Raw genomic sequence first — 22,474 nt, forward strand, 5'->3', positions numbered from 1 at the left:
CCCAACGGTCTGTTAAGGCTACACGGGGGATCTTTGTCTTTGATGTCACGCGAGGGGTGAGTGCATTCCACGTCCCGGCGTAGATAGCGGCGAGGGAGTTTGGTGAAGCCCTCGTTTCGCTACACGATCCCCTCGGCGTGCAGTGCACTGATTCTGGCAGCGTCATCATCATCATCATTGGTGTCCCTCGGCCTTAATTCCTGCCCAGAGGAAGTCTGTATCTTGACGTTCAAACGGCTCGGAGCTCACGCCGCTTAATCCTCACTCGGAAATCAGTGCCCTCCGCGCTGCGAGTCATTACTTAGCTGTGGAGTCATGTGGACGGCACTGGGAGCCAGATCTCTGCCGAGTGTGGGATTTCTCTGGCTCCTCGTTCAGAGTTTCCTCCAGGTTTGTTGGGCTTTCATCTCCGTATGTTTTTCAGTTAACGCGTAAACGAGATTAACGACCCACAGATATTACCGGGCGGCTGCAGAAGTGATCCGTGCGCGGGGGGGTGGGGGGGGGCAGGCTTAGTGGCCCTGTGCATCGTCACCCAGACCGCCCGTCGCTCCACTCAATGTATCTTGGGGAGCGCGCGCACTCCTGCTTTTGTATTTTCACTCCGGTTAATCTTTGGCACGTGGAGTGCGCCACACCTCACCAGTTTTTTCCCCGCCCGCGAGCGTTCTGTTGTTAGTGGCGGGGCCACTCGAGACTCACTCGGGGGACTTTTCGAGGGCTCCCTGTTTTACCAGCAGATACACTTTGCTCTCGGCCGAGTGGAGTGGATGAAAAATATCGTAAAGAAAGGCCTAAACAGAGAGAGAGAGAGAAAAGAGCGCAAGGCTCCGGTAGCCCTTTTGTCAGCGGGCAGAGTCCTGGAAAGGCTCGACACCGCTCGCTGGATTACAGGAGAGTCCACTCAGGGTGACGCGGCTGGAAAGCGGTGAGCCACGTGGAGCCACGCTTCAGCGGCTGTTGTTGTAGGGAATGCGTCCCTGCCACCCCCCCCTCCCCGGGGGCCTCGGGTGTTTAATTGTGAGCGTCGAGTGTGGGAGGTCAACAAGACCGCCGTGGGAGGTTTGTTTCAAAGAGGACGGGGAAGGGAAAGTTCTTGTTTGTCCAAGGTCCTCGCTTGTTGAGAATTGGAAGCCGACCGTGACATTGTGTGAAATATCAACATTGAAGGACAAAATGTCTCCGCGGTCAAACGGGTATGGGATGGTTATTCGTCGTCTGTTAAAGAGCCCTGAGCCTATGATGGAAATTCCACATTCCTATGGTGGGAGACCGTCTCTCCGTGGCATGACCACAGTCGACCTCTCACGACGACTACACGGCGCTGAGTGTCGACGCCGCAGGTGGCGGTCCGAGCAGAGCCCCGACTTGGAATTGAAACTCGTGACATTTCCATCACGGGTCAAGCGCTTTGGACGAATGCAGTTGTACGCCATTATTCGTGCAAAGGGAAAACAATATAATTGGCGGTAATGCCGACAAAGAATATGCTCACAATTCTTGAGGTACAGCGCGGATGGCTTAGAGGAAGCCACTCCCTGCTACGTTGTCATTTCTCACGGACGCCACTCACACGAGGAGCGGAAAGGAAACGCGAGCAGCAACCCAAACGTGGAACCGTTCTGCGTCCGTCGGAACGCATGCTCAGTACCGTTTGCGGCGGGACGCTCTCTTCATCAAATGGATCTTAGCGGCGGGATTGGGAGCTGCGCAGCTGTGTTTGCCGAATAAACTCAAGGAGTACGTTTACAACGAGGGCACAGCTCTTGAACGTGGAGAACACGCCGGCAAGTGTTCTACCAACACGACGGTGCACCCTTGCCCAATGTTGCGAGGTCATCACGGCCACTGATGCTGATGCCATGTCCTGTCACCATTGCTTCTTGCCTATTTGGCCAGATTCTGCAACTGTTGCAAAATATGAATCTCGACCGTTAAGTTCCATGCTCGCAGTCTCACCACCACCACAACCACCACCTCAATCGCGCTTAGGCCTCCCCCGTGACCTTCGACCTCTGAGTGCCACTCCACTGCCCGTTCCCTTAACCTGCCCTCCGGCTCCTTCACTCTGCACGCTTGTCCCATCCGCCCTGGGCAACCTGCCCTTCCTGATTACACTTACAGTGCTTTCCTGCCACGCTCCATTCTGAACTCACAAGCTGCTTTTACCCTCCCCTTGCCTGACATGTATAGCATCCTCTGCATCTTGCTCGATCGCTTTGTTGAAGTCCAGCAGCGGTACATCGTCACGAATTACTGCGTGCACTGTTATTAAATAAATATTTTTTGTTACGTAATAATGACCGGGCCAAGATCATCGCCCCTTTGGGCTTGACAACGCGGTTTCATCACGGGTGGCTGGAACCCGGGTTTGACCCCAGGGTTTGAACCAAGGTCTGAATCCAGGGTCTACATCCGAGGTCTGAATCCAGGGTTTGAACCCAGGTTTTAACCAAGGTTTGAGCCCAGGGTTTGAACCCCGGTTTGACCCCAGGGTTTGAACCAAGGTCTAAATCCGAGATCTGAATCCAGAGTTTGAACCCAGGTTTGAACCAAGGTCTGAGCCCAGGGTTTGAACCCCGGATCTCAGCTGGGCCTGCTCCATGCTGCGACGTTGCCATTGTGAACACCTCAGGCCTTTCAGATGCCTCCCCTGAACGTTCGTCACCCGGTTGAGCCGCGCGGCGCTCCCGTGCAGCGCACGATCAGTAGACGAGTGATGGCAACGCGATGGCTCCAAACGTCGTCGCGATGTCTTCTGCCCATTGTTGTTGTTCACGTCCCCGTGTGTGCCTGCTGTTGTCCATGTGTGTGCTTGCAATGCAGAACTACCCGCGCCACATTTTGCTTTTTATTGTGGTTTGTATTTGTTTATATTTGTGTTGGTTTGTTTATTTAAGAATCCAATCTGTGCCAGTTATAACAATAACTTGAACCGAATTGGATTTGCTTAAAATGAACGATGCCTTGCTGTGCATTCACACGCTTCCACACGTGTTTGTTTAAAGTATCATCAAAGACTTGAAATGTGAACGAGCCAAACACACAATTACAAAATGAGATTTGTTTATGTGCGACGAGAGGCGTGCGTGCTCGCCAGAGTCAATCCGCAGTGTGCTTCGATTCAAACAAGCTTGGAAACGTGCTCATTTCCATCGATGGCCCTGACTCGGTAGTGATAATTCCACATTCTTATGGCAGGAACCAGGACATCCACATGTGACAACCGCTGTTGACTTTCAATAAGGCGGTTCTCATTGTTATGATATCATGTGGCTGGTTCCCAGGAGCTCTGCCTTATCCCAGCCACCCAGTGACAGACCACCTGTGGTCGCGTGGATTTTTCTCCAGGTCCTCCGGTTTTTCCCTCCATATTTAGGAAGGTGCGTTTAGAGAAATTGGCCGCTTTTAATTTCCACGTGACGAGCCACTTCGTTGAGCTTTCATTTGTGGCCAGGTCTTAATAAGAGCTATGTAGTTTAGTGACCCCCTCCCCCCACCCCGTATTGCCCGCTTGAGCCACTGCAACGTGGGACGCGTGTGGCGTCACGTCGATTGTGCTGCTTAAATCACGTGCGGGTCGCCGCGTGCGTCTTTCGTCGGGACGCTTTCGCGACACCGCTTCGAGTGTGTAATTAAATAATGAGGCATTCCACTGCGAGCGACCTACGGGGTTCAGCACAGACTTCACGCACAGGAGCGCACGCACGCATGCGCATAGACGCACGCGAACACACCACTATGCACGCACACAAGTACATGCACACACACATAAAAACACATACCAATGCCCAAAGACCGTCCGCACATATACTTGTGCACTATCAACGACAAAGATCTCCCCGCATAGCCTTTAACAGACTCTTGGGGCAAGTGCTGTTAGTGGCCAGCACCACGCCCGGCTCACGCACACACACACACATATAAATACAAATATGACCCATTTAGTCCTATATATATTTTTGGTGTGTCATTTGGGAATATATATTTTTAGGCAATAAACACACAGATTGTAATTGTGATACTGGACCTCTCTGAATTTCACTGTACGGGAAACTTTCAACACTCGAGCAATGGAATGCCTCAGTATTTCACACAATGTAACCATCTACTCAGGGAAATGTGTTTTCTCTCTCTCAAAACAATGCAGCCAATGCACTGAGATTCCATAATGAACCCTAACGAGTTCCATACCGAAGAGAAATACAAAATTATTTTCTCCCCATTCCCATGGCAGGGCCAAGTCTCTCCACTGTTCCCACACCCACAGCGCGGCCCTCATTTGATCCCCACGTTTTTGTCCTGGCCGCGATAGGCGGCACTCACGGCCCGACTGATAGAACCCATTACGCGCCATCACCTACGTTCACAGGCGGTGATAAAACGCATCGGACAATTGTGCGTTTCTCCGCGTAACGTCAGCTCGGGCGTTTTCTCCGTCGGGCTGTGTGGGCCTTCAGGACCGGCGCTTCCCAGCATCGTTTTCATGAAACTCTGAAACGAGTCCCATTTTGTAGCTGCTCACCCCGAGCTATAAATGCTCTGATGGTGCATTGTCCTTGTACTGCTAAACACGTAGGCTTTTGCGACCAATATCATCCATAATACAGGTTATTTTTGTTAGGGTTAGATCACGTAAATAGTTACGCGTAAATAGTTACGCGTAAATAGTTACGTGGTCTAACCCAAAAAACACCTGTGTTTGTACTGTCCGCCTTTTGGCGTTCTCTGGTCTGACACTGGTGAGACTAGGCCCTAAAGAAGCCTGTCTGGTGTAGGCCAATCAGTTTCAAAGACAATGCCATATATCATCAGAACATGTTTTGTTTCCATGTTCATCGCAAGCGCGTGTGGTTAATGCAGACTTGATTCCTTGCAAAAGGTTTCTATTTGGTGTTTGAACATCTGAACACCCGCTGTTTTATTGCCAGAAAGGGTAAAACGCACTCTGCCGATGAGATTTAGAGAGAGTGAAAACCTACCCTGGGTTTGTCGCTTTTTGAAACAAACGCTATTGGGAAAACACCGCTCCACAAGGCCCATCAGTTAACGGACAAAACAGAAATGCCAGTTAGCGTCGAGGCACCGACGTTTTGTCTGTCTATTATTCATTTGCTGTGAGCAGGCCCGGTCGGCTGTAGGCAACTCGCCACCGCCACGGTCATTGACGCTTCATTTCGGTTCGCGATGCTCCATCGTCGTGTCGTCGCATTGTGCATGGCTGCCGCTCCCCGCCCCTGCATGCGCGTACTCACGGCCGTGTGCATGTCGCTGTGCTTGTGTCTCCCCCCCCCGCCTCCCCGCCCCGCTCTGTCCCTAGACCAACGGCCATCCCCCATCAGCCTCAAACAGAAGGCGATGGAGGGCAGCCTAGCTAGCCACTCCCCCTCCGCGCTAGCGGGCCACGCGCTGGCCGACCTGCAGCCCATCCACCCGGGCCACGCCACGGACCCGTGCCCGGGCTCCGTTAGTGCCTTTACGCACCACGCGACGGCCTACGGGCAGTACGCGCCGGCGCAGGCCTTCGTGCCAGGTACGGGCGCCACGCGCCGCCACGCTCCGCGCCGGCTGCCGTTCCGCGCCGGCGTGGCAAGCTCTGTCTTTCCACCTCCTCTTCCTCCGGGCTCCGTGCTTCTGCTCAAAGCTGACGTCTCACGTCTCGCCATGAGTGGCCGAAAACCTCGCGGTTGTTGGTTGTCTTGGAGTGGACGATCTTGTTGTCTCACACTGGCCTAGGGTCCAGATTATCTCTCTCTCTCGCTTTGTCTCTTTCCGTCTGCGTATACGTCTTCTCGTCACCGTCTATCTTTCCCCGTCACTGTCGCTGCCTACACCCGTGTCTCTCTGGCTTCGTCTATGAGTGTCTCTCTAGCCCTGCATATCTCTCTCTGTCCCTTTCTCTCTATTGCTGTCTCTCACATTCTCTCACCATCTTCGAGATCCTCCATGGACTCAGCCCACTCCACCTCTCCCCCCTCGTCGCTCTAACTCCCCTTGCCCTCTACTCCAACAACCAAGGCCTCCTGTTCGATCCTCCAGCGAGGCTTTGCTCGATGGAATGTCGCTGCTTCTTCCTGGGCCTGGAGCTCCCTTCTCGGAGTCAGTTCCTCTGTTCACGCCCAGGCCTAACACTTCTACTCTCTCCCTCCTCCTTCAATGTGACGATTTACGACTGCATTCAAACGCACTGTTTTCCCAACACGGGTCGTATTGTTTTATCCGTGCACTCGTTGGTGGAGGTGGGGGGCGGGAGAGATCCACGATCAATCAATCATTTTTAAAAATTTCAATCAATCATTCATTTAATCGGTCAATCAGTCAATGGGAATGCCCCACTAATGACAACGTGAGAGAATGCATTGTGCCTCTTAAGCAAGGGAGACCCGGGAGAAATGCGGTCTTCCGGTGGACGTGCGCGTATCCACGTCGAGCCCACGCGAGGATTGCGCGGCGCTCATTTGCGTGGGCGGCCGTGAGTCGGGAGTGAAAATTCCACATTCCTATGGCGGCAGCCAGTCGCCCCACCGGACGCCCCGCTTTGAGTGTCCCCACGCGACGACGATCGTGCGATCCACCCCGGGGGAGAGATGAGTTGAACCCCTGACTGGGAACTGAAGTCGTTCCCACTTGACAGTGCTTATGAATGTGCTCAACCGTGGGGTCAATCGTCATTTGCTGTTCAAAGGCCCCAACGTCAGCAGCGGCGGGAATCGCACATTCCCATGGCAGGGGCAAGTATGTTCGTGGAACAACTGTCGTATGCTTCCCACAAGCCGGGGCCGATTTAACGACAGTGAAGGGATGACGAGAGAGCGATGGGCTGCGTTGACCCTCGGCTGGGGTTTGAACTCGGGAGGGCTCCAATTGGCAGACGAGCGTTCTGACCCACCAAACCTGTGTGGGACAGCTCGAGGTGATGATCTCCACATACCGGGCGAGAACAAGTCGCTCGCGCCCGAGCGGGCTCTGCCGCTTTGTGGGAAAGCAAAAACCTGAAGGGGGTAGCGGAATAAAATTGGGGGAATTGTTGGAGCGTGAAATGATCAGGTTTGTGCGACGCACATTAACCCGGACGGGGGGGAAAAACAAGGGTCCTGCCCCCCCCCCCCCACCGATAGCGGTGGCCGGAATGCGTGACGTCACGATGACGGAGGCATCACGATGACGGAGGCGCGAACAATCACGTTCCCCCTTCGAGCGGGGATCGGAGCGTCTTAGCCGAGGCGCTTTGTAGCGACGCGGTCGGGAGACAATGACGGGAAGAAATCCCACGACATCAAAGCGAGCGCAGGTGGGACGCACGGGATGTCAGCCTGCGAAGAGGCGGTGCTTTCTTTGCGGGAGCCAGGCTGAGTTCCGTGCTCGAACGATCAGCGGGCGCCTACCCTCTTTTTTCTTTTATTGTGACATTCAAATCGGCTGACCTGGCAGTTTGAAGCGCGGGCGGTTTCATTGTTTTTTTTGTTTCAATGTTGTTGTTTTAGAAAGAGGCCCATGTTTAAAAAAAAAAAATGTTGGATTTAGGCCAACTGTGTGTTGTAACATACTTGGGGAACTGATGGAATATTTAAAAAGTTGGTTCCTAGTGTTGAGCGTTTTGGTGCAGGATACAAAGTAAATGGTAGTAAATGATAGCACTCATAACACATAATAGTTACGCCCTCAAGTTAACTTGCTCATGTCTTACGCTTTGGTTGTTTCGGTAAAGTCACGTATCAAAAGAAAATAATAAATTAAATACTAGCATACGACGTTTCGATTGCAACACAAGCAATAATCATCAGGTATAAATGAAATAGAAACTGTTGTATTACATTACATTTCTAAGTATACGAGATTTGTGTTTCTATTTCATTTATACCTGATGATGATTGCTTGTGTTGCAATCGAAACGTCGTATGCTAGTATTTAATTTATTATTTTCTTTTTATACGTGACTTTACCGAAAGAACCAAAGAGTAATTCCTGCAGTCACGAAAGCTCCAAATTAAGTTTGCTCATGTCTGTTCGAGTGGTACCGTGGTTAGAGCACAAACTCACAATCCCAAATTCTACCAGTTCAAATTTCATCCCTCCACGGTCAATAAAATAGGTACAAGATTTCGGTGCGTCAGTAACGGCTCTGCTACGTGGACAGAGGCCCCCTGCCACAGGAACGTGGAATTTCCACCACTGACTCAGGGCCACGGACGGAGACGAGCAACCTCTCTGATTTTGACTTTCTTGGCAGCCACTCGCGTTGGCACTACGCTGCGTTCAGCTGACTTCGGCCAATTTGCACTCTCCTGTACTCTGCCTTCGCATCGCACAGGCTGGGCGATGTAGGGTACAGCAGCAGCAGCAGCGTGTGTGGGTAGATGTCAGTGGGGGGGGGGGGGATGCCAGGAGATGTACATGCAGACACAAGGCATGTTAAAAGCAGTTGCCCGACACGGCGGGAGTAACCATTCACCCCCTGACGAGTGATCCCATCAATCTTCTCGATTCGTGGTCGCGATTTCGATGCAATCATCGATTCGTTTTACGGCATCGTAGTTACTGCTGCAGACTCTCGCAGCCCACGTGGGGCTGGGGTGTCAATTGAATCCATCAAACGCACACAGAAGTAGCAGCAGCGGCGGCGGCAGCAGACGTGAATCAAGAAAAAACAAACTTGCATCTTTACATGAGATGCGACCGCAATAAAACGAGCACCCCCCCCTCCTCCCACGTATGCACGGCACAGTGTTGAACTTCTTTCGCACCGTACGCTGCCAATCGCGCGCACAACGATTCGCCTTTTGTGTTGCGCACGTGCGAGAACAGCCCCAAAGCCCCACAACCCACAGCCTCACAACCTCACAACCCACAGCCTCACAGCCTCACAACCTCACAGCCTCACAACCCACAGCCTCACAACCCACAGCCTCACAACCTCACAGCCCACAGCCTCACAACCCACAGCCTCACAACCCACAGCCTCACAGCCTCACAACCCACAGCCTCACAACCTCACAACCCACAGCCTCACAACCCACAGCCTCACAACCCACAGCCTCACAACCCACAGCCTCACAACCTCACAACCCACAGCCTCACAGCCCACAGCCTCACAACCCACAGCCTCACAACCTCACAACCCACAGCCTCACAACCCACAGCCTCACAACCCACAGCCTCACAGCCTCACAACCTCACAGCCTCACAGCCTCACAACCCACAACCCCACAGCCCCACAGCCTCACAGCCTCACAATCTCACAACTCACAACCCACAGCCTCACAACCTCACAACCCACAACCCACAGCCCCACAACCCACAGCCCCACAACCTCACAACCCACAACCCACAGCCCCACAACCCACAGCCCCACAACCTCACAACCCACAACCCACAGCCCCACAGCCTCACAGCCCCACAACCCACAGCCCCACAACCTCACAGCCCCACAACCCACAGCCCCACAACCTCACAACCCACAACCTCACAACCCACAGCCCACAACCCACAGCCCCACAACCTCACAACCCACAACCCACAGCCCCACAACCTCACAGCCCCACAACCCACAGCCCCACAGTCTCACAGCCTCACAGCCTCACAACCTCACAACCCACAGCCCACAACCCACAGCCCCACAACCTCACAACCCACAACCCACAGCCCCACAGCCTCACAGCCCCACAACCCACAACCCACAGCCCCACAACCTCACAGCCCCACAACCCACAGCCTCACAGCCCCACAGTCTCACAGCCTCACAACCTCACAACCCACAGCCCCACAACCTCACAACCTCACAGCCCCACAACCCACAGCCCCACAACCTCACAACCCACAACCCACAGCCCCACAGCCTCACAGCCCCACAACCCACAGCCCCACAACCTCACAGCCCCACAACCCACAGCCCCACAGTCTCACAGCCTCACAGCCTCACAACCTCACAACCCACAGCCCCACAACCTCACAACCCACAACCTCACAACCCACAGCCCACAACCCACAGCCCCACAACCTCACAACCCACAACCCACAGCCCCACAGCCTCACAGCCCCACAACCCACAACCCACAGCCCCACAACCCACAACCCACAGCCCCACAACCCACAACCCACAGCCCCACAACCTCACAACCCACAGCCCCACAACCTCACAACCCACAACCCACAGCCCCACAACCTCACAGCCCCACAACCCACAGCCCCACAGTCTCACAGCCTCACAGCCTCACAACCTCACAACCCACAGCCCCACAACCTCACAACCCACAACCTCACAACCCACAGCCCACAACCCACAGCCCCACAACCTCACAACCCACAACCCACAGCCCCACAGCCTCACAGCCCCACAACCCACAACCCACAGCCCCACAACCTCACAGCCCCACAACCCACAGCCTCACAGCCCCACAGTCTCACAGCCTCACAACCTCACAACCCACAGCCCCACAACCTCACAACCTCACAACCCACAGCCCACAACCCACAGCCCCACAACCTCACAACCCACAACCCACAGCCCCACAGCCTCACAGCCCCACAACCCACAACCCACAGCCCCACAACCTCACAGCCCCACAACCCACAGCCTCACAGCCCCACAGTCTCACAGCCTCACAACCTCACAACCCACAGCCCCACAACCTCACAACCCACAGCCTCACAGCCCCACAGTCTCACAGCCTCACAACCTCACAACCCACAGCCCCACAACCTCATAACCCACAACCTCACAACCCACAACCTCAGCCCCGCAGCTCCGCACTTCCTCGAGCAGCGTGAGACCCCCGAGCGCGCCAAGGCGGCGGGCCAGCAGCTTGTTAAAGTGTTTCGTAAAATCGCCCCTTTTGTGTCGACAGACAACAATGGAAAGTCGTCGCCGCTCTAGTTAAACAGAACAGCTGTTTAACTCGAGCGTCAAAGGGGGGGCGGGGGGGAGAGTTTGGAAGGAAAAGCATTATCTCAGCAATCTTAGGAAGAAAACAATCTGAAGGTGGTGAAGCAGTGACTCGATCTCTGGACAACATCGCCCTACGTTGCTGACTCAGGAGGGGAGTAGTGTACAGCAAATAGGTTGCCGTAGGTGTTTTTTTATTGTGTACTGCGAGGAGATTTAGTGATGGGATGTTTTTTTGGCCAAACTTCCCCCGATGCAGGAACACTCATGAAGAGGAGGATCGAGACCTCGGGCTCGGTAAATGAATGACTTTACGTGAAGTCTATTTTTAAACAATAACTAAACATAAAATTCAATGACTAGGCTGTGCAATGTTATACTGAAATTAATAACATTACTCATTAATCGCAACGTATTAAGCAAATTGCGCGAAGTCGTGGCGCAGTGGTTAGTGCACGGAGGCATCCATGGAGTTGGTCATCTAAGTTCGATGCCTGTCCATGGCGAACACCAGTGACGAGCGCTATCTGACCCGGCCCCAGTGGACCCTCCTCCGCTGACCAGAATGGTGAAGTATGTTCAGACGACCCTGCTGGCCGACGTGGCGTGGGAAGGCCATAGTACAAGAATGACTTGAATAAAAGGCCGATCTTTACAGTATCCTAACTTTTTATTAAGCAAATAAAAAAAAACATTGTACGATGCAAGACAATCTTTAGGTGCGCTGTGTCCGTTTACAAGAAAGCCAATATTGCTTTTAGATATTGTTTGGGTCTTTCGGTAAAGTGACGTAGATAGGTTCAAAGACAATAACAAAAAACTAAGACGTTTCGACAACAACACAAGCGATCGTCATCACGCAAAAAAAAAACTATCTACGTGACTTTACCGAAAGACCCAAGCTTTAAGTCATTATTTTTAGATGTAAGAGGAAATGCATTTCTTAAGTTGCGGTTTTTATTTAAGAGGCAATGAAAATAACCCATATGTTATGCAAATCTCGCGGATTGAACGTTGATAAGAAATTCTTGTAAACTACTGTATTGGGAAATTGACTTTATGCAAAAGAAGAAAGCTTTGCAAAGCCAACCGGTTGAACCAGAATCCATGTCAAAGAACGCACGCACGCCCTCGCGAGATTTTATCTGAAACAAACAAAAACTTGCCGCTGCATTTCATTGCAAATCTACGTCGTGTCACGGAGCAGCTTGCGCAATGGTTCCAACCATTTTTTTTCTACCCTGCCCAAGAGGGAGGGAGAGAGAGAGAGAAAAACTAATTACCACAAACATTTTACGGCCGCCTGTTGCCGTGATGTTGCCGGGCAACTCCGGGCGGAGAAAAATAGAACAGTGTGCAGCCAAAGCTCATTAAATCAACAATTTCCTGCCCAGGCCATAAATCTATTATTCGTCGGGTAACTTATTGTCTTTAAATGGTGATCTTTTCGCGATCGCCCTGTGACTTATTAAACGCGTAAGAAAGGCAGAGCGCGCGCGCGTGTGTGTGTGGGATGAAAGGGTCACGTGATAAGGGCCCCGTGAGCTCACTTTGAAGTGGCACAAACCAATTTGCTGCCCCCTTGATTGTGTTCCGAGTAGGGGCACTTAAAAGAGTGGCCCCGTTTCTCGAGATGGAATTAAGTTAGCGTTATTGCCGTTGTTTTGTATCGATTATAATTTTATAGACGTTTCTGCTTGAAACACAATTCTCATTGTGGGTTTTTGTTGTTGTTGTTGTTGTTTAAAGATGTAAGCTTTGATTTAGATGTGCTTGCGTCTGTTGAAACGTCAAGCGTCAGCAAAGAGCAATTAGGAAGTGATTTTAGGCGGTTGTACCCGTCATCACCCTCGGCATCATCATCGTTGTCGTCGTAATCCACTGCTGGATGATGGCCTCATTAACATCATCATCACATTATGGGAACCTCATTTGCCAGTAAAAATATGATAATTGGTTCTTTACCCTTCTATCTGGCAACAAAACTGACACCTTTTTTACAAGGAGTCATGTTTGCATAGACCGCAATACCTGCAGTCATAATACAAACAAAAGAACATAACTCTGATAATGTGCACTGTCCTTAAAGTTGATTGATCCACACCCGAGACAGCTTTCCTTAGAGCCTAGTCTCATATGGGTTGGACCAGATGACGCCAAAAGGCGCACACCTCAAAGACAATGCACCATCAGAGTATGAGAGCTCGGGGCAAGCATCTACACTATGGGAACCTCATTTGCCAGTAAAAATATGATAATTGGTTCTTTACCCTTCTATCTGGCAACAAAACTGACACCTTTTTACAAGGAGTCATGTTTGCATAGACCGCAATACCTGCAGTCATAATACAAACAAAAGAACATAACTCTGATAATGTGCACTGTCCTTAAAGTTGATTGATCCACACCCGAGACAGCTTTCCTTAGAGCCTAGTCTCATATGGGTTGGACCAGATGACGCCAAAAGGCGCACACCTCAAAGACAATGCACCATCAGAGTATGAGAGCTCGGGGCAAGCATCTACACTATGGGAACCTCATTTGCCAGTAAAAATTATCATATTTTTACTGGCAAATGAGGTTCCCATAGTGTAGATGCTTGCCCCGAGCTCTCATACTCTGATGGTGCATTGTCTTTGAGGTGTGCGCCTTTTGGCGTCATCTGGTCCAACCCATATGAGACTAGGCTCTAAGGAAAGCTGTCTCGGGTGTGGATCAATCAACTTTAAGGACAGTGCACATTATCAGAGTTATGTTCTTTTGTTTGTATTATGACTGCAGGTATTGCGGTCTATGCAAACATGACTCCTTGTAAAAAGGTGTCAGTTTTGTTGCCAGATAGAAGGGTAAAGAACCAATTATCATATTTTTACTGGCAAATGAGGTTCCCATAGTGTAGATGCTTGCCCCGAGCTCTCATACTCTGATGGTGCATTGTCTTTGAGGTGTGCGCCTTTTGGCGTCATCTGGTCCAACCCATATGAGACTAGGCTCTAAGGAAAGCTGTCTCGGGTGTGGATCAATCAACTTTAAGGACAGTGCACATTATCAGAGTTATGTTCTTTTGTTTGTATTATGACTGCAGGTATTGCGGTCTATGCAAACATGACTCCTTGTAAAAAGGTGTCAGTTTTGTTGCCAGATAGAAGGGTAAAGAACCAATTATCATCATCATCACATGTTGCACTCTGCTGACAAATTACAATCTTGGTCTGATGTCATCCCAATCTAACAACATTATCATCATGATCATCACCTACCTGGGTAACCAATGACAATATGCTGTCATCATCACCCGCCATGCCATCATCGTCATAAGGCATCATCGGTCAACACTGCCATGCTTATCGTCAGCGAGCGGCCAAGTCAAATTCTAATTGTCTCAAACGAATTTGGGTCACACTCATTTCTGTTGGCATCCTTGAGCCAGTTGGTGTAAATTACACATTGCCATCGTGGGGGGCCGTTTACTTTAAGTCAGCTGCCAATACGTACAAACAGGTATTCGGGGAAACAGCCCCTCCATGCTTGTGGCTGGGTGTGTTGCGAGACACCACAGACTGAGTGGGACGAGAGAGTTACAGGAAGAGGAGTGGAGGTGGTGGGCGATGGAGAGTAAGGGTAATTGTGGCCGTGCGGTGAGGCTGTGTAGGTGTGCACGCATGCGCCTAGGCACGCGTGTGAGTGCATGTGTACGGGGAGCGGTGATGCAATAGCCAATGCACCGTGCAACAAAAATAAAAGCTGACAACCTGCGTTCGATTCCCGTAACACGGCTAAAAACAGTGGCACGTGATATCTGATATCTGAACCGGTCTTGGGCCTCCCCTAGGTTAAATGAGTACATGGTGAGCATCAGCACTGGGGTGATAATGAGCGGCCCTATAGAGAGTCTAAAGGAGCACCAGGCAGACGTGAGGTTACAATGATTGCCAGGTCTCTGCGAGGATGTGTTAATTCCCGTCACAGATTGACTCCAACATCAACGATGGCCTCTGTTTGTCGTGTCCCGCGTGATGTTGTGAGTGGGCTCATCGCTTCGTCGCAAGCGAGCGAGCAAGCCGCAACCGATGGCGGGCGAGGACTCTTGTCGAACAGGGCAGTCCTGATTTTATCCGACCCCAGAGACAGCCGTGACTACGACAACGACAACGAGATTTATTAAATAACTGACATCACTCGTCTCACCCGGTCGTGTTTAACAAATAGACGTCAAAACGTGCAAAAAACAATTCGATTGTAGCCAAAGCCCACACCGATCTGCATTTACACTAAACTCTAAAACCTTTAAACATTACGTTTTCACCTGGCCTAGATTTTCACCCGGTGATGACATATCCTCCTGGGGTGCGACACTCGGCCGCAGGGGGATAAGAGGTTCATGCTCTTAGGTTTTTTCGGTAAAGTCACGTGGGGAAAAAATTAAATGAATAATAAATAATAGAAATAATAATAGAAATAAAATAATAAATCACGACGTTTCGGAGGCAACGCAAGTCTCCGTCATCAGGTGGGACCGTCACAGCTGAATTTGCTGTATTAAGTGAGGAAAAATCCAAGAGACAAGCCCTTAAATACAAGTCAAGGGGGGGGAGGTGGGGGGCTTGTCTGAATGGGGTAGCCAGGGGGATGGCCTGATGATGGTCCTCGGGAGCGGGGCTAAAAAAGAACAATGGTGCACATCGGCTCATGGTTGTGGCCGGTGTTAGCTGATAATAATAGGAGGTTCCTGCCCAGGTGCGGTGCCAGCATTGCCTCATGTACTCCTGGTCGTGAGAGGGCACGGGCTCACCTCCCACCAGGGAGCACCGTGCCAGCCCCCTTATCCACCCACCCTCCTTCTCGCCCGGTCCCCCCTTGACCCTGTAGCGAGCGGAGGGGTGGGTGGGATCTGTTGTGGCCCGAGAAGAGAACGGGGTATTAAGTCAGAGGACAGACTGACGGGCAGGTATTAGGGATTAGAGGCGATTTCATTTCTTTCACAGAAACACACAATCAAGGGATCAGCGAAGTTATTTCGCTAACGACAGGATGAGAGGCCAGAGGTTCTGCCGCGGTGCTTTTCGCCCCGTGCTCTCCGCACGTGCGGAGCCTTGCGGAGCCTTGCGGGAGCCTTGCGGAGCCTTGCGGAGCCTTGCGGGAGCCTTGCGGAGCCTTGCGGAGCCGCACTCTCCTGCACAGTGGCGGGCCTCAGTGTGAGCCCAACTCCTGAGCCTCCTCTGGCCTAGGTGTACAGATGTGGAGAATAGCAGCCTCCAGGCTAGAGATGGGGGGTGGGGGGACCTCTAGATTAATGAAATCTGTGTGTGTATGCCATGTTATGGGAACAAATGATGTGTTCAAAGGTTCTAAAATACCAAAAAAATTTCAAGCGTACAAAATATGTTGTTGTTTAAAAGTGAACTTTCGGCTGGGTAGAGTACTTTAATCAAATTCACTGTAAAACTAAAGTTAATCTGGCTCGGTATGGCAGTCGTTGGAGCACAGTCGTAAAGAAGTGAGTTCGAATTCACATCAGAGGACAAATCAACCGATCATCCCTCTGGGCACGATAATAAAAAGTTTGGAGGAAGTCAACAGCGGGGTTGTCCTAGGGAGAGCCTGTACCCCCGCCGTGGGAATGTGGAATTTCCACCACTGGCTCAGGACCGCCAGCAGAGATGAGCATCGGCGCGGGCTCATTTAAGCAAGGAGACACTTTGACTGAAACTAAAATGGGGAGAGAAAAAAATTGTCTATGATGTTTTTTCATTTTCTTGAGTGCAATCTCTAGATCAAGAGGTAAAACATCTATTATGGCAACACATTTCTGCACCTTACTGCCAAATCTCCTGGTGTGCCAGACAGAAACTGTCAGTGAGAGTATTCACCTCGAAACGCCACGGCCTGCGTGTGTAGATTATATTGTTCCACCAACGGCTCTGACTCACACCTCTCTGAAAGTTTCGCACGCGTCTTTTTTCCGTTCTCCGTTTTGTTTCCATTATCTTCTGTTGTCTCTGTGCTGGACGGGGTTTTTTTTTGGATTACATGAACCACTTTGGAAGAGTGGAGAGGTCAGCGTTGGTGCTAACAGACGGGCGATTGAAGAGGGAGTAACGTCCATGTTGTTGTACGGGTAGTTGAAATTTGGATTAAAAAATTAAACTAGAAAATAAGTATGGATACAGTTGCAGTGCAGAATGCCAGGAATTCTCACCGTGTACTTTTGGCACGCGACGTGGCAAGAAAATACTCTAATACACTCGCGCATGAATATTATTACATACATTTATAAACAGTGGGAAGGTAATGTGCCTCCTTGCTCAAGTGAGCAACGGGGCATCTCTATTCCTCATGAGGAAATTCCACATTTCCATGGCTGATCAACGTTGATTTCTCACAGAGCGGTACAAAATGCTGAAGAGTCTGTATTGGCCCTGCACCAGGATATATATGACCGCACAACCTTCAAAGGGTGAGGCAAGCGATTAAATCACAGCACCGTTTCAACTGAAACTTAGGGAAAATGTGATCTAAGGTGTTTAATGCATATTCTTAGGTTTTTTCGGTAAAGTCACGTAGGTAAAAAATTTAAATTAATAAAAGTAAAATAAAATAAAAATATTAATTTTACTTTAATTAATTATAATTTTTTACCTACGTGACTTTACCGAAAAAACCTAAGAATATGAATTATTGCAGTCACGAAAGCTTAAAATCTAGTGTTTTATGCAGTTGGTCACAAATCTCCTTTGCGAGGGATACTCAAGGTCTCACTGCTCTCCGATGAGCCCCTGCGGCCTAATACCTGGCCCAGGGAAGGAGAGAGGGCCCATTTCTGGTCAGGAATCTAGGCGAGCCCAGTAGGTGGGGTGTGAGGTACAAATGATGTTTTACTTTTTAATATTTTTTTCAAAACAATGTCGAGCATGCAACGTATATTATGTTTTAATCACAACTGTATTATCATTATTTCTACTGATGGATGCCCTGAAGTAGTGTTGCATTGAAGACATTCCCAAGGATTATACATGCCTTTTTGACCAGGAATTGAACTTAGTCCACATTCAGTCGGGTTCTACAAAGCCAAATCCCTGAAATACTTTATAAAAAAATGAAATGTTCACAAGCTCCGTAGGCGAGTGTTTTGATTCATGCTCGATCACGTAATGGGTTGTTTATCCTCGCTATGCCCCTTGTTTAAAAATTCCCTATGGGAGGGGTACAGGATTTTTAACGACACGTATCCTGTAGGTTTTGACATAAAATGCCCCCGACACTAAATAATAAAACAGGTAAGCCGCTTTGATGGACACAAAAGGCACAACACAAAGCGGAGTCAAATTCAGCAATTGCCTTTAACCGTGCTGACAGTGATGCCTTTCACTGTAGAACCGTGGAGTAGGCTGATGTGTGCGTGTTTTTTTTTTCTCGAGCGGAGAGAGAGAGCCCTCACGATTACACTAAATCCACACCTGTGGCAACAGACAGCAGCGGCCCGGCGCACGCGCGCGCGCGGGGGGAGGGAGGGGAAAGGCAGCGGGGCTTTCATTTGATGCCGCGACCCTGCCGTGCATTAGGGACTTGATGTGCCTCGACTTGAGTTCCGTGCCGGTCCCGTCCGTCTGCCCGTGGGGAAGGAAAACAAAGGAGGATCCCCGAAATCCGATTCGTTAATTTGCCACCGTTTATTGATATCTTTAAAGAAAGAAACTTGTTCACGTTGCCAATCGCGAGTTTCCCTTTGCCCCGTTTTTGTGACGCTGGGCCATGCCCATGCCCTCTGCCCCGTGCGTCTCTCAGCTTCTCTGAGAAACTGAAGCACACCCAGTGAGTTTCACCTAAACGGCCCCTCTTATTTAAGCTGGTTGCTACAATCGGCCTTCAAGTAACGTGGGTTTTTATCTTCCCTTAAGCACAGGAAATCACGAGCATGCATTTATGTTTTTCTGGAGACTGCCAGGCAGAACGGAGTCGGTGATTGACGTCCAATTTTCCTTCGGTAAGACTCTTCCCTGCCATCAGAATCTGGAATAACCATCACTAGCTAAGGCCTGCCACGGGAAGTGAACACCACCCCATGGTCGTTTGAGCAGGGAGACACTTTGGCTTTGCCATGATTATTTGGAAGTATTTGGAAGTTAGTTAACTTAAATTGTAGGTGTTCATAGCCAATGCAATGACCCATATTTGTCTTTGGGTTAGGCCATGTAGATAAGTTAGTTATTATTGGAAGTTATTAGGTAAAATTGTAACTTTTTGGAAGCCAAAAAAAATATGATTACTGCCAGCGGTATAACGATGCATCGATTAATCCAATTTTCATGTTTCTTAAGCTCATAATACGTGTATACATTTTTTATGCTGCAATAGATACGTCTTTGTCTTATCTGTGTCGTCTTTAATGGGACGGTGTCAGCGCTGCAACCAGAAAAGGTGTTAAAATTCACTACAATAACAATATTAATAATAATAATAAAAATCTATTCCTGAATCTATTCACGAACTTGAATTGTGACGATTCGTCAAATCCCTTCCGTTTGATATAAAATCACGCGGACGTACAATTAAAACTTGCAGTAACTGTTTTACTTTCTCGAAAAATAAAATAAAACAGGCACACAATAATTACATCTGCTTAGCTCTTGAACGATTCATCTTCTTGGTTATTTTGGTAAAGTCACGTAGAAGGGAAATAATACAATAATACAAATAAAACATAATAAAATAATTATCACGACGTTTCGGCCACAACGCAAGCAGCCATCCTCAGGTGAAGAACAGGTCTGCTTGCGTTGTGGCCGAAACGTCGTGATAATTATTTTATCATGTTTTATTTTCATTATTTTATTATTTCCCTTCTACGTGACTTTACCGAAAGAACCAAGAAGATGAATCCCTGCCGTCACGAAAGCTTTAAATCGAGATTGTTTTAAAATTTATAAAACACGAGGCAGAAACGTTGCCCCAAAGTGCGCACAGTCTTTGAGAAACAAACTAAGTGGATTAAGTGAAAATAACAAAGTGTGGGGGAGGGCGGGGGGTGGAGTTTGGGACGCAAGTTGGGCAGGAAGGAGATGCGAGGTGTTTGGGAAAGTGATGACATATGGTGTCTCGATTGGACCCTGGGGGCCGAATCTGGAGAGTGTGTCTGTTTGGTTAACCTTTGCTTGAACAAGCTATTTTACGAGAGGAATGTTGCTTTACACAGTTAAGCGTGTCTCCGTTGTTTACGAGGCCATATGCCACCTCCTCATACGTGGTCAGGAAAAATGTCTTTGTTTTTTTCGCGCGTGATCAAATTGCTACAAGTTGATTGCCCGCGATTTAATTTCCATTCAGTCGCGAGGGTGTTTTTGACCATGCTTCACGACGCTGCTCAGTCGCGGGTTGGTGGAGGTGGGCTGTGGCCAGAACCAGTTCAGGCATCACTCGGCACTGATGTGGCGCCGGGAATCAAAGTTCTGATCGCCGGGTTCACAGGGCAGTGCGCTCACCACAGTGCTGTCGCTGCCCTCACATGTTACACTTATTTGGGTTCCTGTTTAAGAGCACCGATCCTCTAGTGCGCAGCTGCTAGGTTCAACTCCCAGGCTGCATCTTAATTGAACCCGGTTGTCCTTCGATTAGCACGGCTGGCGACGTACGGTGCGAAAGAAGTTCAAAATAGAGTACATTCGTGCGTACGTGCAAAAGAACGGCCTGTCCCCCAATGACCGGTGCTGGTGGGTGACTTTTGAAAAATGGTCGGTCTCTGGTTGCTCATAACTCAAGGTGCTGGAAGTAATGTAACATAAATCCCGTGTTAAGTTCAAAGTTCAAATCCTTAGTCATGGGTCGTCAACTCAGCCCATTGTTTTACATGCTTGGTAAAGCTAGCACCGCCTGGATCTTGTTTTACGGATGGAATGGTGACTGCCACATGCATGTGTAATTCCCATCACTTGGTTATGAACATCACTGCAGATCAGCACTGCCCCAGTGCTCATCATTAGAGCAGGGGGATGATCTGGCCCCTTTCCTTTCATGTCGAGATGGTGACCGGCGGTGCGGTGGCACGAGGTTGGCGTGTTTTGAAAACACGCGTTTCGTTGATGGACACTCGCATCCACGATGCGATTCATCGGTCTCGATAGAGCACAGACGTGGCGGGCAGCCTGCTTCACAATCGTGAGCACGCATCACAGCAGATGGTCGACTCAGTCTTATCATTCCTCTGGGGCGAATACAACGAATGCCACTCTGTGAGAAGTTACTTAATGGGTAGTCAGTAGTGGCTGTCCTACTGCCGCCTGCCATAGGAATGTGGAATTGTCCCGAGCAGGGATGAGTTCCACCCCAGGCTCGTCCGAGTAGGAATGCCCTCTGACCCTAACTTGACCTGTTCACACGGGCGCCAACTCCCCCTCCCCCCTCCGACGCGAAGAGGCGTGGGGGTGATTGCGTGTGAAAATCGTCGTGCTATTTGCTGGGTGGGAGTGTGGCGGGGGGGGGGGGTGTCTGATTGTCGTCTGGGATCTGAAAGAAATGTGGGGGGACTTGTTCGGAGTGCGGAGACGCGTGTTTCGAGCACAGCAGGTGCGGCGGGACACCGATTACCGCGCACGCACGTGAAGGGGCCCCTCTCCGCAAAACGGAGCCGTGCTCAGCGTCCCGAGTCGGGAGTCGAAATGCCACGAACGGACGAGTTTGGCCTGCTCCAGCGATAGCTGCGACAGCAGCCCCGGTATCTGTTTGCCGGACCTTGCAGCGGTGGTGGAAATTCCGCGTTTGGATGGCGGTGACGCGTCGCGAGAACGACTTTGCAAAGGCGAATGTAACTACTAAGTCCCCGTGACAATGAGCAACGGGGGCAGGTGCTCATCCAGTTGTAGAAATTCCACATTCCCATGGCAGGAGCCAGTCCCTGTCGACTCGATTTGAATTGGCAAGCTTCTGAGAGTAAGTCGAGCGATTCAATCAGTTGCTGCCGCGGCGGCCGTGCCTGACGACCGAGTAATTGCAGCGTTGAGACACGGCCACCGCGCCAAAGCGTTCGCGCCACCTGGGCTGCGCGTTTTAAAATATGCCTGCACACGCCCCACACTTTGCTTCCCATTAAATTAATATTGTTTCTTGATGAATCCATGATGAAAGATTGTATTTGCACTTTATTGCTTTCATTGGAATTAATAAACGCCGCGTGCGTGACGGCGCGGCGATGAGTCCCGTTTGGAAAGCGTGCCAATTGGCGCGCGTCAACCGCGTGCTAGCTAGCGCGCGGTTGACGCCGCATCTGCGAAACGTTTCGGTGCTCTGCTCACAATCTGAGGGTTCCCAGTTGAAGTCCCAACCAGGGGGTCGACTCATCCCATCATCCCCTCTGTGCTTGATCAAATAAGTACCGGTCTGTGGGACGGTGTTTGTCCTGTAGGGGACACTGGCCTCCATCGAGGGATTGATTCATTATCTTTTTCTTCATCATCATCATCATCATTCTTATATGGTCGATAAAATTAGTACCACACTGTGGGAAGGTGTTTACCTTGCGGAGGTCTGGCCCCCACTGAGGAATGTGGAATTGTCACATGTGGACTGGGGCCGACTCATATATGTATTGTAAGAAACTAC

At 50.2% G+C, this 22,474-nt stretch overlaps 1 protein-coding gene across 4 annotated transcripts in view; it reads left to right on the forward strand.

Annotated features, from left to right (window-relative positions):
- The window catches only part of LOC144720667 (paired box protein Pax-5-like), a 117,893-nt gene that overhangs the window by 82,423 nt on the left and 12,996 nt on the right, over nucleotides 1-22,474 (forward strand). For 2 of the 4 annotated variants that reach the window (XM_078597598.1, XM_078597599.1), the window contains exon 9: nucleotides 5,321-5,533. The exons of the other annotated variants lie outside the window; for them this stretch is intronic. In XM_078597598.1, coding sequence (XP_078453724.1) covers nucleotides 5,321-5,533 — 213 coding nt within the window. The remainder of the gene's footprint in view (nucleotides 1-5,320; nucleotides 5,534-22,474) is intronic. 4 annotated transcript variants of the gene reach the window in all.

The sequence above is a fragment of the Lampetra planeri genome, chromosome 9 (genome assembly GCF_965212315.1).
Source record: "Lampetra planeri chromosome 9, kcLamPlan1.2.h2, whole genome shotgun sequence".
Lineage (NCBI taxonomy): Eukaryota > Metazoa > Chordata > Hyperoartia > Petromyzontiformes > Petromyzontidae > Lampetra > Lampetra planeri.